This window comes from Excalfactoria chinensis, chromosome 1 (assembly GCF_039878825.1).
Source record: "Excalfactoria chinensis isolate bCotChi1 chromosome 1, bCotChi1.hap2, whole genome shotgun sequence".
NCBI classification, from domain to species: Eukaryota; Metazoa; Chordata; class Aves; order Galliformes; family Phasianidae; genus Excalfactoria; species Excalfactoria chinensis.
This window is the reverse complement of record NC_092825.1, coordinates 6,386,573-6,402,163: the sequence shown is the minus strand read 5'-3', so window position 1 is coordinate 6,402,163 and position 15,591 is coordinate 6,386,573. Positions and strand designations below refer to the sequence as shown.

The 15,591-nt window shown below is 43.9% G+C and overlaps 1 protein-coding gene and 1 long non-coding RNA gene across 10 annotated transcripts in view; one reads left to right on the top strand and one right to left on the bottom strand.

The window, feature by feature from the left end:
• Window positions 1-15,591, top strand: part of FRMD4A (FERM domain containing 4A) — a 341,626-nt gene that overhangs the window by 145,743 nt on the left and 180,292 nt on the right. The window contains exon 1 of one of the 9 annotated variants that reach the window (XM_072356934.1): window positions 11,774-11,866. The exons of the other annotated variants lie outside the window; for them this stretch is intronic. Coding sequence (XP_072213035.1) covers window positions 11,774-11,866 — 93 coding nt within the window. Of the gene's footprint in view, window positions 1-11,773; window positions 11,867-15,591 lie in introns of those variants that run through there. 9 annotated transcript variants of the gene reach the window in all.
• Window positions 6,390-7,149, bottom strand: LOC140250197 (uncharacterized). The gene is made up of 3 exons (XR_011903119.1): window positions 7,047-7,149; window positions 6,579-6,726; window positions 6,390-6,491 (listed from the first exon to the last, which is right to left on the bottom strand). It is a non-coding gene; the product is annotated as an uncharacterized lncRNA (long non-coding RNA).

Sequence of the window (15,591 nt, the reverse complement as noted above, 5' to 3'; positions counted from 1 at the left end):
TGTGTATCAACTGCAGTGTTGGTGAAGCACGTGTAGAGGGAGAGAGTTTGGGTCAGAACAGTTCGAGAAGCAAAAGGTGTGCACTGATAGAAGTGTTAAGCTGTGTAATTGCTTAGCATCAAGTGTCTTTGGCTTGGGGATTTTGATAGCAGTGAGGTTTTGGTCTTTTAGTAGTCTGAGTTTTGGGTTAGTTAGAGATGAAGGAACGAGCACAGTAAGTGTTTTCAAAGCACAAAGGTAGTTCCTCCTGGCTATGTCACACACTTTAAAGTATTGCTAATCTGGAATTGCTTCTTTGAAATCATTAAATAAGTTCCTTAAGATTTTTGAAATGTTTCAGAACGGACTCCTGATTTTTCAGACACAGCCTGGTGTTCTTTGCCATAGCCAGAGACAGCTGAGTTTGGGAACTTTGAGAGGGGTTTGGGGAGAAAGACAATGATGAGGGGCTCCTCAGGCAATTTATCTCTTTCAGAGAAGGTCATGCCAAGGTAACCTACACATTTAGGGAATTTGAGCTATTATAAAATAAGACGGCAAGTGACATTGTGAATTTTCAACAGAGCTCGTTTAATCATCCTTTAAATGAAACGCTTCAGATTTCAAGGTCTACTGATGAGGAATCTCAGGCATCAAACACAAAAGCAAAGAGCTGGAGAGCTTGCCAGCTTTGCAGCCTGTGGTGATGGTACTGAGGTGCCCATGTGTGCTGGGGAAGGTAGGGATACAAGCTGCTCTATGCTGCTGTCCACTCACAGCCCTTTGGGAGGTGCTCTATCCCCTTTCCTACAGGTTGCTGAGATGGGAGTAGAGGAAACACCTGGGGGTTGTCCTGCCAAAGCCTCTTTGTTGAGGATGAAATACTAAAATGCTCTCAGGGCAGTAAGATATGAATATAGCAGAAACTTATTACTGTTGTGCTCTCTTGTTGTGCTCAACTGCTCTCCCCAGCTGTGGATACCATGCAACCTAGAGAAAAAGCTGGTCTAAACCCCTGTTCACAGAAAAACTAGGATGTCAATCTCTGTGGCAAGAAAAGCTGCAATGTCTGCACCTCATGACAGCAGCACACTGTGAAAGTTACTGTGTGTGGGAAGTGGATGGGTCTTCCTTTGGGCTACTGCAGTTGCTTTCAGAATAAGCTTGGCACCATGGGGCCTCTTGTGCTATTTGTAGCCTGGCATCACTTTGTCAAGCTGGGTGCTTGAAGCTGAGGAGATCAAAAGCCCCCTCCTCCTTGGGGCAGGTGCCACCAAACTGTGGGTGGTTAAAGGGATTTCATCACTCCAGTGAGAGACTCTGAGAGACTGCCAGGGTTTAGAAACCTAGGGATGTCTGAGTTGTCTGAGGCCACTGTGAGCCAAAGCTGCATTCCTACACGCATATGGTTGTGTTTGAAGGGCTGGAAAAGCATCCTGCTCTGCTGGGAGCCACCAAGGAAGTCATAGAGAATCATTCCTTCTCTGACTTATTATGTCCTGTCATGCACACAGTTTTAGATCTATGTCTAGTCTTTATCCATTCTTATGTCCATGTCTTACTTCTACCCAAGAGTCTTTCTTCTGGTGGGGATTTCTAGTTTTGTTTTGTTTTTTCTTGTAATGAAGGTACAATAGACAGAATAAAATATGGGCTAAATCATGAAATAGGACAATAGTCAGGAGGGGACTTTTAAAGATCATCTAGTCCAACTCTCTCGCAATGAACAAGGATGCCAACAGTTAGGTCAGATGCTCAGTGCCCAGACCAGCCTGGCTTTGAGTGTCTGCAGGGATGGGACATCCACCACCTCTTGGGGCAACCTGTGCCAGTGTTTCAGTACTCTTATGGTAACAAACTTTTTCCTTATATCCAATCTCACTCCCATCTTTTAGTTTGAAACCATTTCCCTTTGGCCTACCCTGCTGAAGAGTCTGTTCCTGTCTTTGCTATAGCCCCCATTTAGAAGCTGAAAGACCAAAAGTCTTCACAGCTGCAAGTGGCCTCAGTCTGTGAAATGAATGCTTGTTTTCTCAGGTTGTTTTGAGCTAGTCTCTCAAATGTATAATTACAGAAACCCAATGACACTTGCCCAGCTGGGACATTGCAGTCACGGCTAAAACTGCTATGAAGGGACATGTGTGTGCCATGCATCATGCAGTGCCATGCTGTGTCAGACCCCCAGCTGGCTCTGGAAGAGCTGGGTGTCTGTACAGCTCTGTGTAGGGATACAGAGCCACACTGTGACTCTGTGCTTCCTCATCCCTCTTCTTCCTCTGCAGAGACTGATGCTTTAACATTCAGCAGTGATAGCTCATCTGGGCTACATGCCTCACTATCAGGGCTGTGAATCTAATCCAGTCTACAGCAAATCAAAGAGATAACTATTCCCTGATGAGCAATCAAGTTTTCCACTGGCTGGATTCTTCTAAAATCTATTTACTACCTAAGAACTAAAGCAGAAAGAATTCTGGATAAGTAAGAACTAATATCCCAAATGGGGGATCATTCTGTCAGGCATGATTTTCAGTCTTTACTCATACATTGCCTTGCCTTGTGGCAATGTTTGATCTTAAACCACCTGCCCATTGAATGATGCTAAAAATAATATCTACAACTCAGTATGAAGGAAGGGCAAAATATTAAGCCTTGTCTGTTATGGATCATTCTAGTCACCAGGTCTGTCGGAGGTTGTTAACCCATTACCAAGGATTTTGCCGTTACCAGTAAGACTGATATTTGGATTAAGAGAATGGGGCCAGACCAACAGGGCTGAACAGGCTACAGGCAGGTAGGCTGCCAGGTGACAGGACCCTCCTGGGAATGATCTCTAAGGTTGTTCCAGCCCATGTATCTTCATCCATGTCAGGTTTATTGCTGAATGAGCGATCTGTCACTGTAATGTTCCTCTTTCCAAGTCTTTGGTGCTTTCCATTGCTCCAAACCATGCAATTATTTATAAAAGTGGGAATCTGTGGTCTGTGGAGCCTTGTCTTTTTTTTTCCTTTGAAGAAACCTAGTTTTAATGGATGTTGGACTGCAGGACCAGTAATCGACTCCCAGATCAGCAAACACTAGATTTAACATCTCGTACCAAATCAGCAAGACCACTGTAACAGAGTGAAGAGAGAAAGACTACAGGAAACAACAGATGAGAAGAAACCATTTGTTTCTAAAGAAAAAATCCTTCAACTTAAGCTAACCTACCTTGATACCATTTGACTTTAGCAGGAATATCAACTGAGGACTATAGGGTTTGGCCAGTTTTTCACTTGACAAGGATTTTAGTTCGTTGGTCCTGCAAAAACTCGTCTGGAGTGAATTCAGCCCTATGTGTGCATATGTGTTTGTGTAAAGATTTGCATCCCCATGGTATGAGCTGCCACATCCTTCCAGGACATCCTGTACTTGCCACATTGTCAGCTTGCTATCAGAAAAGCTGCAGTTGTTACACTAATGCTTCCTTTCCCCCAGTATCAGAAAGTGTTGGAGAGCTTTTCTGGTCTCTATGAGACAAGATAAAAGGGAAGCCTCTGACATGACATTTCTTAATTAGCTGTCATCACCAGCAGGCTGCCACCAAGCTGCTGAGTGAGGTGGGACTTGGCTGCCTCTGCAAACCCAGGCAGAGACATGGGGCCAAAGTAGGGAAGCCGTGTGCAGACAGACACAGCAGAGCCTTCAGGTATGTAATGAACAGGGACACCAGCATCCATCAAATCTATGGGCAACCTGTGCCAGTGCCTCACCACCCTTATTGTAAAAAACTTCTTCCTTATATCCAACCCTAATCTCCTTTTTAGGTTTGGAACCATTTTTCCTTATCCTGTCACAACAGACCCTGCTAGAGAGTTTGTCCCCTTCTTTCTTATAGCCATCCTCCCCCCAGTAAACATATGCATATATTAATATATATGTATATATACACATACAAGTGCTTAAATATTCAGGAGCCTATTTGATAAAAGTGAGTTTCATGAGGACTTGCTTACTTTGCTTTGGGTGAATACTGAAGTCAAGGCTGAAAGAAAAAAACAGATTAGTGATGCCCCAGCCTCCTTCATCACCCTGAGAAACAGCTGCTCTTCTCCCTTCTCACACTGCCAAGTCCTGGCAGAGTTAGCAGCAAAATAACAAGGACGTGAAACTTAATCTCTGTTTGTAATATCATAACTTAGTCAGAGAATGTCAGAGGAAAATACCTGGGATGCTGCACGTACTTTGGCTGGGATGTTGCACATACTTCTGCCAGCTCATTATGAACAGGAAATAAGGTCTGACTCAAACTTGTGCCCAGACCAATCTCAAGATGAGTCTTTGAAGGAGCAGGCATTGGACTCTAACCTGTGAGACTTCAAAATGAGGGTCAGCTCCCTTGATCAGAGGGTGGCACAAGGGGTCAGGACTCCATGAACACCTTGGCATTCCAAGGCAGATGAGGCCACCTTGTTCCCATAAGGATTTTAAGTGATGCCCATGTATTGCAGACCCTGAAGCTGCACTGTCAAAGGAGGAACATTTGAGTAACCTGATTTTCAGTAATAATAGAGAAGTGGCAACAAAAGCAGATGTGATATGATACAACTCTTTTCCTCATCGTTTTGTAGACAGGGAAATGGACAAAGGGGATATGAAGAAAACTGAGTGGCACCATTCCGCATAAAAAAGAGTAGAAATCTAACTTTTGTAATTCCAACGTGGTGATTTATTCCATTCTGACTACAGTACTTCAACACAGCAGCTGAATAATTCAGAGTATGAATGTTTAGGATGCAGATTTTCAGTGCCAAGGGTGGGGTGTACCTTTGTATCTACTCCTGACACACTCTAGCACAGATAGATGTTATTTTTGGTCCTTTTTGGCAGCAATCACACCATTAACCTTGTTATTTTCTCACACCTTCAATACTGATAGTCAATAGCCATTCTCTTGGTCAATGTGGGGAAAAGAAGGGTAATTAACAGGGAGTAAAAAGACGGTTGGGTGTAAAACATGGTTGTGATGAATTTGTTTCAACCACCAAGTGCACCCTGCACGCTGCATTTTGCATCTTTGCTGTAATCAAACAAACATGCTTGAAGTTACTACCGAGACCTGGTGTCTGGGCTACATTCATTTTAATAACCAAGGCAATAATAAGACATTATCAACATGTAAATTGATCCATTAACCTCTATAGAAGCAGTAAATTGTGTGACTTTGCTAGGCTGCTAGAACTTGCTAATCAAAGAGCAAGAAGGAAGTCTGTACTTGGAGCAGTCATAAATCATGTATAAAGAAAACCTGTGAGTACTGAACTCATCCCCTGCAGTATAATAGGTATTTCTCTCAAGCAAAAGCAGAATCCTCCAGCTTATCCTCAGCATATGACTTGCAGAAGTTAAGAAGCCTGAGTATTGGCAGTAGAGTGAGTAGTAGAATCAGGTACCTTAACCTACAGTCACAGTTGAGGATTCTTATCAGTATGAGATAAAGGAGATCCTATTAGGTAACTATTCCCGAGGTTTTGTTCAGAGAGATGCTTCTGAAAATGAGAACATGAAAATGGCCATAACAGGTCTTTCTAAGGAATCACCAGAGCAGCATTGCGTTGGGCAGCAGCCAACATCAGGTGCCTATAGAAGAATGGAATAACAGGGCAAATACTATCTTCCAACTACCAGTTATCTGCACTCAGGGGTTTCCTAACCCAGAAGTGTTGTTGAATCTTTGGATTCATATGCTATTTTATGAACTCATAGAGGAATTTTTCGAACCCAATGGAGGGACCTGACTGTACAGCTGCCATGAAGAGTTCTGGAGAAGAATAGCCACAGTGTTGTGCACAGTGCAGTCAACTACAGATAACTCCTAACCTCTCTTATGTAAGTCAGGTCACACTGTTGACACTCAGAAAGTCTTTCTGGAACAGAACTGCTTTGTGCAGAAGTCCAGACTTCCTTGCCTACAGTGAAAAATGCAGAAATAGAGAATGATGAGCTGGGAGTAAAAGTGTGGGAATGACAACAAGGATGACGGTAAAGGCACAGTAAATAAATACAACACTATGTCTAATAACTGGGAGAGATGGACCAAGAGTGGCCATTTCTCAAGCATATTTTATAGCCAGTGAGGACACATTGACACTTATAGATATCATCCACCCCCACTCATGTAGGCAGCTGGAGTAGGCTTGGTGCTTCAAACCCTGCAGGTACCCATGTCTTTTCACCAATGACAAAAGAAGTGCAGGTGACAAGCTCACGTGAAGACAGCCAAAGTCAGAGGAGGTAAATGTCGCTCCAGAAGCTCCTTACAACTGAGGTACAGTGTTCATGCAACTTGGTAGGCAGAGGAGAGCTGAAGCAAAAAAAACCTGCTAGTTGATAAGAATTACAGAGAGACCCTGAGACAGAAGATCCAGAAAGACAGACAACACATTTCTTCATCTGTTCACATCGATCTACACAGCTCAGAACGCAACAAATTCTTTTTGTACTTTGCCAATGTTAGCTGCTTTTCCTTCAGTTTTCTGCAAACACAGTTTTGTCCTCACTTGGAGAAAAATCATCTATATTCCATACAACTGCAAAGAGAATTCAGCTGAGAGGCTGCTTACCTGTTCTGATAAGGCTTAAAAACCTCCAAGTGTCTCTCGGGAGTCTTCTATTTCCTTCCTTTCTTAAGGGATGTGATGGCCTCTCTGCTACCAACGTGGCTTTCTGTACTAAAGGCACCATAACTCTCCTTCCTTTACATCCACTTTCCTGCAATATATTAAGATTAATCAAAACAGTGTAACAAAGATAAAGTTTGAAAAGAGAGAAAATTACACAGCACAAAGAAGCATTTATCTTCACCGTGTTTGACACAGTCCAGATGTGGCATATCCTGTTTAAGGCTTACATTAGCTCAAGGCTGAGTACCTTCCATGCCGTTCTGAGCAAACCTTAATTTCTTCAGGAACTGAAGCAAATTGGCATTACTGAGTATTACACAAGAACAACTCACTAACATTTTAGTAGTTGGTACTGAGAACGCTCTGAGTAGACACCCATTCCCCTCTGCAAGACCCCAGATCCCTTACAGAAATACTACAGTCATCTCCCAGCTGACTGCATGACTGCTATCCTACACATCTCATTCAGCCTCTGCTACACATGCAAGATGTGGGAATGTGGTGCTGTTGCCAAATATCTCTTCTTTTGTTTATATAAGCTCTGGAAGTCAGAGGCGGCCTCTCCAGCCCATTGGTGATGTTTACAGGGGCGTGTCTCAAGGGCAATGGGGTCAGGCAAGTTCCCTCCCTAATTAATTACTTTCTCTCTGAGTTATGTGGGAAAAGAGTCGACCTACCGGCACACCAAAACTCAGGGGAAATGTCCTTCCATCCAGCTGAGGCCTCATTTGCCCTCTGCTGCTGTTCTTCTGGCCAGGGTTTGCCAGCAGCCCATCCTTCTGGATGCAGAGGCTGGAACATTTTCCCAGTAAGGACCATGTGTAGGACACGGGGAGCAGGTGGGCAGAGGCAGCACCTGAAGCAATAGGGGAAGAGAAGGGGTGCAGATTGCTTTTTTCTTTGCCTGAAGACGTTTTATGCGAGGTGGGAGTTGGCCTCTTCTCACAGGTAACAAAAGCCTCAAGTTACAGCAGGGAAAGTTCAGGTCAGATATTACATAAAACTTCTCAGAAAGAGTGGTAAACCATTGGTGCAGGCTGCCCAGGGCAGTGGTGGAGTCGCCTACCCTGGAGTCATTCAAGAACCATGTAGATGTGGCACTGAACGACGTAGTTAGTGCACAGTATTGGTGGTAGGTGGACAGTTGGACGAGAAGATCTTAGAGGTTTATTCCAACCCTAACGATCCTATGGCTGTAATACATATCAGAGATGAACTTCTCTGAGTCAGGAGTTCATGAACCCACACGTGCCATGCTGCAGTGCTTCTTGTAAAGTGGTATGGGAAGGTGTGAAGGGCTTTGTGGCCCACCAACTGTGATGAAGGCTTGCTTCACGCAAAGGAAACCTGTGGCTTTCTGTGGCTGGAGACCACAAGCAGTCCCTCTCACCTTAGCAGGCTGCTGGGTTATTTCCAACTCTGATGGAAAAAGCTGATACAGGAAGGGAACACGCTGGCTGTGTTTTTTGCACATTTCTTCCCAGACTAGAGTGGTACATATATCATGATAACTTACTCTGAAACAATGTCCAAGACTGTTTTTTCTGTATTTTGTTTTGTTTTAATTTTAAGACAAGCTGGGTTTGCAATGACAAGCAGTGCTTATCTTTCACTCTCAAAGTGGCTGCTTCCTCTACAGTCTTGATTCTGGGTGCAATAAAACATAAGTCACTGAAACCCCCAAAGCATTACCCTGTTGTTATTGTCTTGCAAATCTTTGCCATGCCCAGTGTATAAGCTCGGGAGGATTTCTTACAGTGAGAAGAAATTCCACCAAGATTAATAGGAGCTGCTGAAGAGCTCAAATACAAGTGGTTTCCTTATAGGGACTCCAGGGAAGAATTTGGCTTTGCTATGGATAAAAACCATGGATATCATCCAAGATAGAAAATACTGTCAGGAGCTGCAGTTATCAGTGTTCTCCTCTTACTCTGATGCCATATTCATGTCTCCACAGAGTGCAGCTCCAAAGGGGATATTTCTGTACTGAATGACTTTTCAGATTTACAAAGCAGTGTCTCGTTGATAGATCTAATAGGTACAGCATGATGCACTTCAGTCTGTGCCACCGCTGCCACTGATTTTCATTTGCCAGTCTTGCTGGGCAGGCACTGAAACTTGGCTCTTCCATTGCAAATGTAAGAAACACTTTGCATCAGAAAACGATTTTTCTATCCTTTTTATTGAAAGAGAAAAAAGAATCTAGTCTAAATAGCAATGTATTGGAATGTAGTTTCCTCTGATGCATTGTTACCACAAACCGCTGCTCCTGGCAGCATGCAATTAGTACTGAAAAACATCCACTGCTTAAGAGTTTCGTCTTTCAGCAGTTAGTAAATATAGCATGCCTCTGTTGAGGGTCTGTGGTGACAAGGCCAGGATGTTTCCTTGCAATAATTTGGCTTTTATTTCCTACTATGCTGTTCAGAGATTGTCACTGCAGACAAGCACAGCTGAATGGAGCCTCAATGATGAGTCTGTCACCTCAATCTGCCCCTGAAGCCAACATGAGAGGCCAGATTTTGGCAGAGAAAAACAGTATTGGATGACTTGAAGCACCCTTGGGCATGCCTATATTTGCCACAAACACCTAAACTGCCTCTCTTGGAACAGCAAGCATAGGGAATAATTTAGTACCTTAGTTCATACCCAGCTCCTGGCCTTTTGGTCACCCTATGTATGTGTGCTAGTTCCCTTCCAGCCTCTCATCTAGAATCAACTCTTTCTTTTGTAATCAAATTCCAACAGGAACTTAGGGAATGAACCTCTTTCGGGACTCCATGCAGTACTGAGGTTTGAATCCCTCCATTGGGATTCAAACTGGGAGACAATCTTACATTGCCTGTCCTATGGGAAATCTAGCAATCTAATCATAGTAGACTACCCTGTCTACCTGCCTGCAAATGTACCTTGAACAACTTGAAACACCAAAACTCACGCTTCCAAATATTTTCCACAGTTCAGATGACTCTGGTTTGGCTTCCTGCTTCCACATATATGTCAGCTGGGAAGTGAGGAATGACAGAGAAGAAAGTGTCACAGTGGTTTTGTGTCTCTGGTTTTCCGTATTTATGTGGAGGATACCCATGGGATTTTGCCTAGAATTCAGTACAGGAGGTGAGGCGGAGGTCAGTCTCATGGTATGTTATGCAGAGATCTTGTTGGAGCTGACTCCCATTTCATACATATGGATAGGCTTCTCAAATGCACCATCAGTTTCCTGCAAAGATGAATATTTGTGTTACTATTCATCTGCCTTGAGCAATATGCAGATTTTCATTTCATTTACAAGACCTAAAAACCTACAGAAGGAATATGTAGATTGTGCAAATGACTCCCTCATGAAGAAAATGTGCCCATATGCTGTCTCATACTGATACAATGAGATTGCCTGCTTCCTGTCCCAAAATCATAGATCCTGGTGGAGATTCATATTATGGATCTTTATCTCCTGTAGTGGAAAAAGGTCTATGTGTAAGGATGGCATTTCTAAGAGTTGAATCATAGAAGGAGAGAATCATTAAGGTTGGAAAAGACCACTGAGATCACCAAGTCCAACTGTCAGCCCATCCCCACCATGCCCACTAACCATGTCCCTCAGTGCCACATCCATCTTTTCCTTGAGCACCTCCAGGGATGGTGACTCCACCCCCTACCTGTGCCAGTGCCTCTCCAAACCTGCAGGAGGCCCTGCTTACAGGAATGTGACCCTCCTGGGAAAGGGTCTGGTGTGAGCAGTTCCCCAAACCACCAGTAGATCCGCAGTGGCTCTGCTGGTACCCAGCAAGGGCTCCCCGTGGCCAGCTGAGAAATGTCAAGTACCTCATTCTTAAACAGTCTGTGAGATAGTAGGGGGGTTAACATTCATCTAAAAACTGCAAGAAGCAAATACTGTAACTCTGCACCTTTTCCATATAAAGAATCTATATAAGTCAGTCATGCCTAAGATATTTCCATCTTTTCCTGTCCCTCTCATTCTCTTTGGCAAGAGCCATATGGAACTAATTATGAACAAAGGCCGATTGTTTTAATATTTAGAGTTTCCCACATCAAGCTGCTGGTTTCTTTCCTTGGCTGGTTTTAATGTATGTGCATATGTTGAGCAGATACAGAGTTCCTCTTCTCTATTCTAAACAGTTGCTTTAATGTCATGTCCCCAACACCTCCATCCTCGCTTTTGGACCTCAATCAAAACAAAGTATTTTTAGTTTTGCATTAAAATGAGAACAATACATGAAGGAAGGGACTGGCTCCACAGCTCAGCAGAATTTGGTCTCCTAGAAAGACAGCTCCAGTTACAGATAACCCCAACGCAGTTATTTCTCTAAGCACACGTACAAGTTGTAGATAGCACTGAGCAGGTTTCACTGACATTTATGTGTACAGAGGGGAATGTGAGTGGCAATGTGTGCTCCTTGCACTTAACGCATGTGCTGTGCTGTACCATACCCAGCACACAGCCTTAACCCCTGAGTGCCCGTGTTTAACTGAGCAGCCCAGCGGTTCTGTTAAAGCCCAACTGCTCCGTGCCTGTGCTTTCCATCCCCTCAGAGAAAGGAATATCTGAATGTAGGATTTAACATTAATCTCGGCACCAGATGGTGATACACCAGATATTTTTTTAAGGTGAACATGTGATCTACTGTACAGCAAACCGGAGGGGTCTGCAGTCACATGACAAAGCGTATAATAAGTCTGATAGAGCTTTGATGAGACAACTGACCTGGTTACCATCTGTAGCAACAAGAAGGAAGCTTGACATTTTTGGAACATTCTCCCCAGAAGCTTAATTCTTCCACCTCTGTGGCACAGCAATCCTGCTGAGCAAACCACACCGAGAAACAGAAGGAAGCTAAAGATACGCTGCTTGAAGCATGTTGTTAAGGTTACGAGACTTGGGCTTTCCTTTCCTCTTTTTTTTTTCCCCCCTCCTCCCCTCCCTCCACTTTTCTTTCAAACAAACCACATCTTGACTCATACAGCCTGATGCGAAAACCCAACTCAGCTATTTGATATTTGGGAAATCTCGATGAGCCTGTAAGTTGTTTCAAAGGAAGCCTGTGTGTGTGCCGTGAACTCCCTCTCTCTTACACACACACACACACACACACACACACACAAGTTAGCTCTGCACTATGGTAGTACAGACTGCTGTGACTCCGGGTAGGACCCGAAGACTTTTGTTCAAAATACCATATGGATCACTGAGGAGACGCAGTGTGGAGAGGGTAAGCCGTGATTTCTTTGTACTGAATGCATGCCCAGAGGATGAGGAGGGTGCCATGTGATAGCAATTGTCTGCGCTGCTAGCAGACAGAACTAATAGGGGTTATGCCACGGTGTGCAGAAATTACTGCTGGTGGGACCTGTGTGGGGATGTATGGGAATCAGCACTGGTCAGAGGCTGTGTGTTAATTTAGGGCATTAATTGGTGTCAGCAAGAATGATATAACATGCAGTCGTTATAACTAGTCAGAGGCTCTGTGATGATCTTTGGAGGTAACTGATGCTGAAAAGAGTTGTTTCTAGTAATCAGTACTTGAGAAAGTATGATGGCGTATGGCAGTAAGAACCAGTGGGGAGCAAATGATAATGTCAAATAACACCAGTAGAAAGCTCAGGGTGATGCAGAAGGGCTCTGTGCAAGTGAACACTGATGCAGGTCTGTCCCAGCAGAGATATACAACAAGGTGACTCAGTGCAGGATGGGCTGTATGGTGCGTGATGTGTTACTCCAGCTGGTACCAGGCAGTGACACAGTGGGGCTGGCACTTACCTGCTGAAAAGCAATTCTATGGCAGCCAAAGCCACCTGTGAGCTTACTCTGAGTTTGGTGCAGATGGTTTGGAGTATATTAAAACAAATTGTCTTTCATTTTTTTTTTCTTTCATTTGCACAAATGTCTTGATTTTTTAAAGAAATCTTAAATAAATAAATAAATAAATAAATAAATAATCTCGATATTTCATTGCAGGTCAAAAGCTGTTTCAGTCACATGCAAAGCCATTCTTTAATTCTTCCTTTTGCAGAAGGGAAAGCAGAATCACTTTGTGTCGACATGAAACATATTTTCCTTGCCTTTCCAGTCCATCAAGCAAACTGAAAATAACTGATTACTCACACAGCCTTGGTCTTCTATTGTCTGATTGTTGTTTGGTGCTCTGGAGCACATTCAGAAATGTTCCTCCCGGTAAATTTGGGCTTTGCAGTTCAAGATGATGATTCTGAGAGGGGTCAGGGCAGGCTGTCCTGCCTGAAAGCTTAACCTGCCTTGGGAACAGGGCTTTATTTGTGTTTCCCCATTACTGTTGTAACTAACATTGGTCTGGGTATGCTGCTCCATAGACGCACTGCTTTTACTGTCCCAGAGGAACAGATATGGATCAGCGTTGGCTGACTTTGAGGGTGCTCTTGCAAGCATTGCTTTCTTCGCCAAAGGGGCTTTTCACAGGGTGCAAACTTTCCAGTGCTGTGGGGACAACATCCTTGAGACTCCTCCTAGCTGTCTGGAAGAGCTTCCAGCATCACGGCCAATGCAGGGATGTTGGTGGCTGAGCGTGCTCTCTTGCAGACCAAACTCAAGTTGCATGAGGGCAAAGTTTAGGCTGGACATTAGGAAGAATTTCTTCTTGGAGGGAGTGGTCAGTCATTGGAACAGGCTTTTCAAAAAGGTGGTGGAGTTCCCATTCACCGAGTTATTTAAGAGGCGTGTGGATGAGGCATTAAGGGAAATGGTTTAGTGTTGGGACTCTGTAGGTCAGGTTAATGGCTCAACATGATGTTCTTGAATATCTTGAAGCATACAGGATTCTATAATTCTACGATACTTCTTTTGAGACCAGTGAGCCCAGAGAAAAGTCCTATAACAGTGTGGAAAAGAGGAAATATACACTGGATTTGGAGACAGCTGCCCACATTCTCTAGCTTGACCATGAGCATTAGTTTTCTCATGGAGTTTAGAAAGAAAGCAGTACAATCACAGGTAACTTATGAGACAGTCCCATGGTGGGGATTACAGGAGACCATGGAAATACCCGTAGAGAAGGTATCGGAAAAAGATCAGTAGTTATGTAGGAAGCAAGAGCAAGAACAGACTGCAAAGGGTACACTACCATAGTTGTGGTTTGTATAACAGCAATGCATGCTGCATGCACACATTGTGGGGGAGAAACACACATAATTTATATTTATGGATATGTGGATACAGCTATATGTAGATAACAGAATCATAAACTCATAGAATGGCACAGGTTGGAAGGGACCTTAAAGATCATTCAGTTCCAACCCCCTGCTATGGACTGGTTGCTACCCACCAGATCAGGTTGCCTAGAGCCCCATCCAGCCTGGGTCCGAATACCTCCAGGAATGGGGAATCCACATTGTACATGGATGTGTGTATAGGAAGTGAGAGATATTAATCACAAGTGCCAAGAACTGGGGTGTGGATGTAGGAAGTGAAGGGCATTAATCACAAGTGCCAAAACATGGGCAACTCTTGTAACTCATGCAGAGGACAGCAAGCACGGACATGTATCAACTCATTGCTTATCTTAACTGTACTTCATGAATGAGAAGGGACAGTGCGCCAGTGATCCCATCACTGTGTCTCATGCCATACACAGAGGTTTTGAGTTGGCTGGAACCTTATCAGCAAAAGCAGGGGCACAGTGGGTGGGTGTGCAGAGGCACATGGCCCCAGTCCAGAGACCAGCTGCTGTCAGAGAGTTATGTGTTGTTTTATTTTCACTCACATTCACAGTTTATTTCTCTCCTTCCCACTCTCTGACCTAAGACTGGAATGGTTTAGGCTTCTTGTCAGGCAAATACTGAAGCCTTCTTTGAGTTATATTAGGGAATTTGGTACAGTGATGTTTGCAACCATCTCTTTTTTTGTGTGTGTTCTAAATCACTGTTCTTGTCTTTAATCTCTGCCTTGTCACAGAGCTACCTCAACGGGCAAATGGTGCTTGAGGTTTTTTGTAGTCAATTTCATTAAGGCAAGGCATTGAGCTCCCAACAAGCTGAGCTAGAAGGAAACAACCCCCTGTTTCGGGGTATTGAAGTCACAAAGAACCTATGTTTCCCAGCTCAGAATCCAATGAAATACCACTAAATGTGTTAACTATGACAAAATTAAGTTCTGTGCCTTGGAGCACAGCAGTAGCTGGTGTCACCACTGAGACATCGGCTGGGCTCACCTAAGTCAATGTGGATGTCTATGAGACATCTCCATCTCGGCCAGCACCTCAGGGATCATTGCAGAGGATGCAGTGGTTGCCTGTTGACCTATGTTTGCTTGAATTAGCTACTCCTTAAACTCCAATTAGCTCTCCGTTAGTCAGGTTACAAGAACCCTGTGCTCAGAAGGGGAAACCCCAAACTGTTGACACAAAGCTCTTCCCTCACACTCTTTCCCTTAACACAGAGCCTTCCCCACCAGATCATCCGTCTCTGACTCTCCTTCCCCCACCAGTAAACATGCACGTTAAATATGTAGTCTTCTCTCCCTTTGCATTATTAATGTGAGACCGTTTATGCCTGCAAGCTATCTTTATTACATCCATGTGGTGCGGATGTGTGTGAGAGGAAGATGAATGGAGTCCTGCTAATGCCTAACAAATGCCTGGTACCATTCAGAGACCTCTGTCTGCTGTTGCAAGGCACTGGCAAAGACGAGCACATACTTATTCCCTCTCAAGACCTCACTGGCTATTTTCCAGCCATGGGAACATTTCTCACCAGAAACACAAGACATTGTTTTTCAAGTTAGAAAGCTGAGAGAAAACACGCAGCTTTCTTGCATTAAGAAAGAACAAGTCTGCCCTCTCTTCTGCCTCTAAGGCTCAAAGCACGGTAAAGACGCTGTGAGAAAAGGAAGGCCAACTCCAGAATGAATGAAGTGCTGTGAGAAACAAACCAAAAGAGGTATGCTATGGCTAGAAAGGTTGTTTTA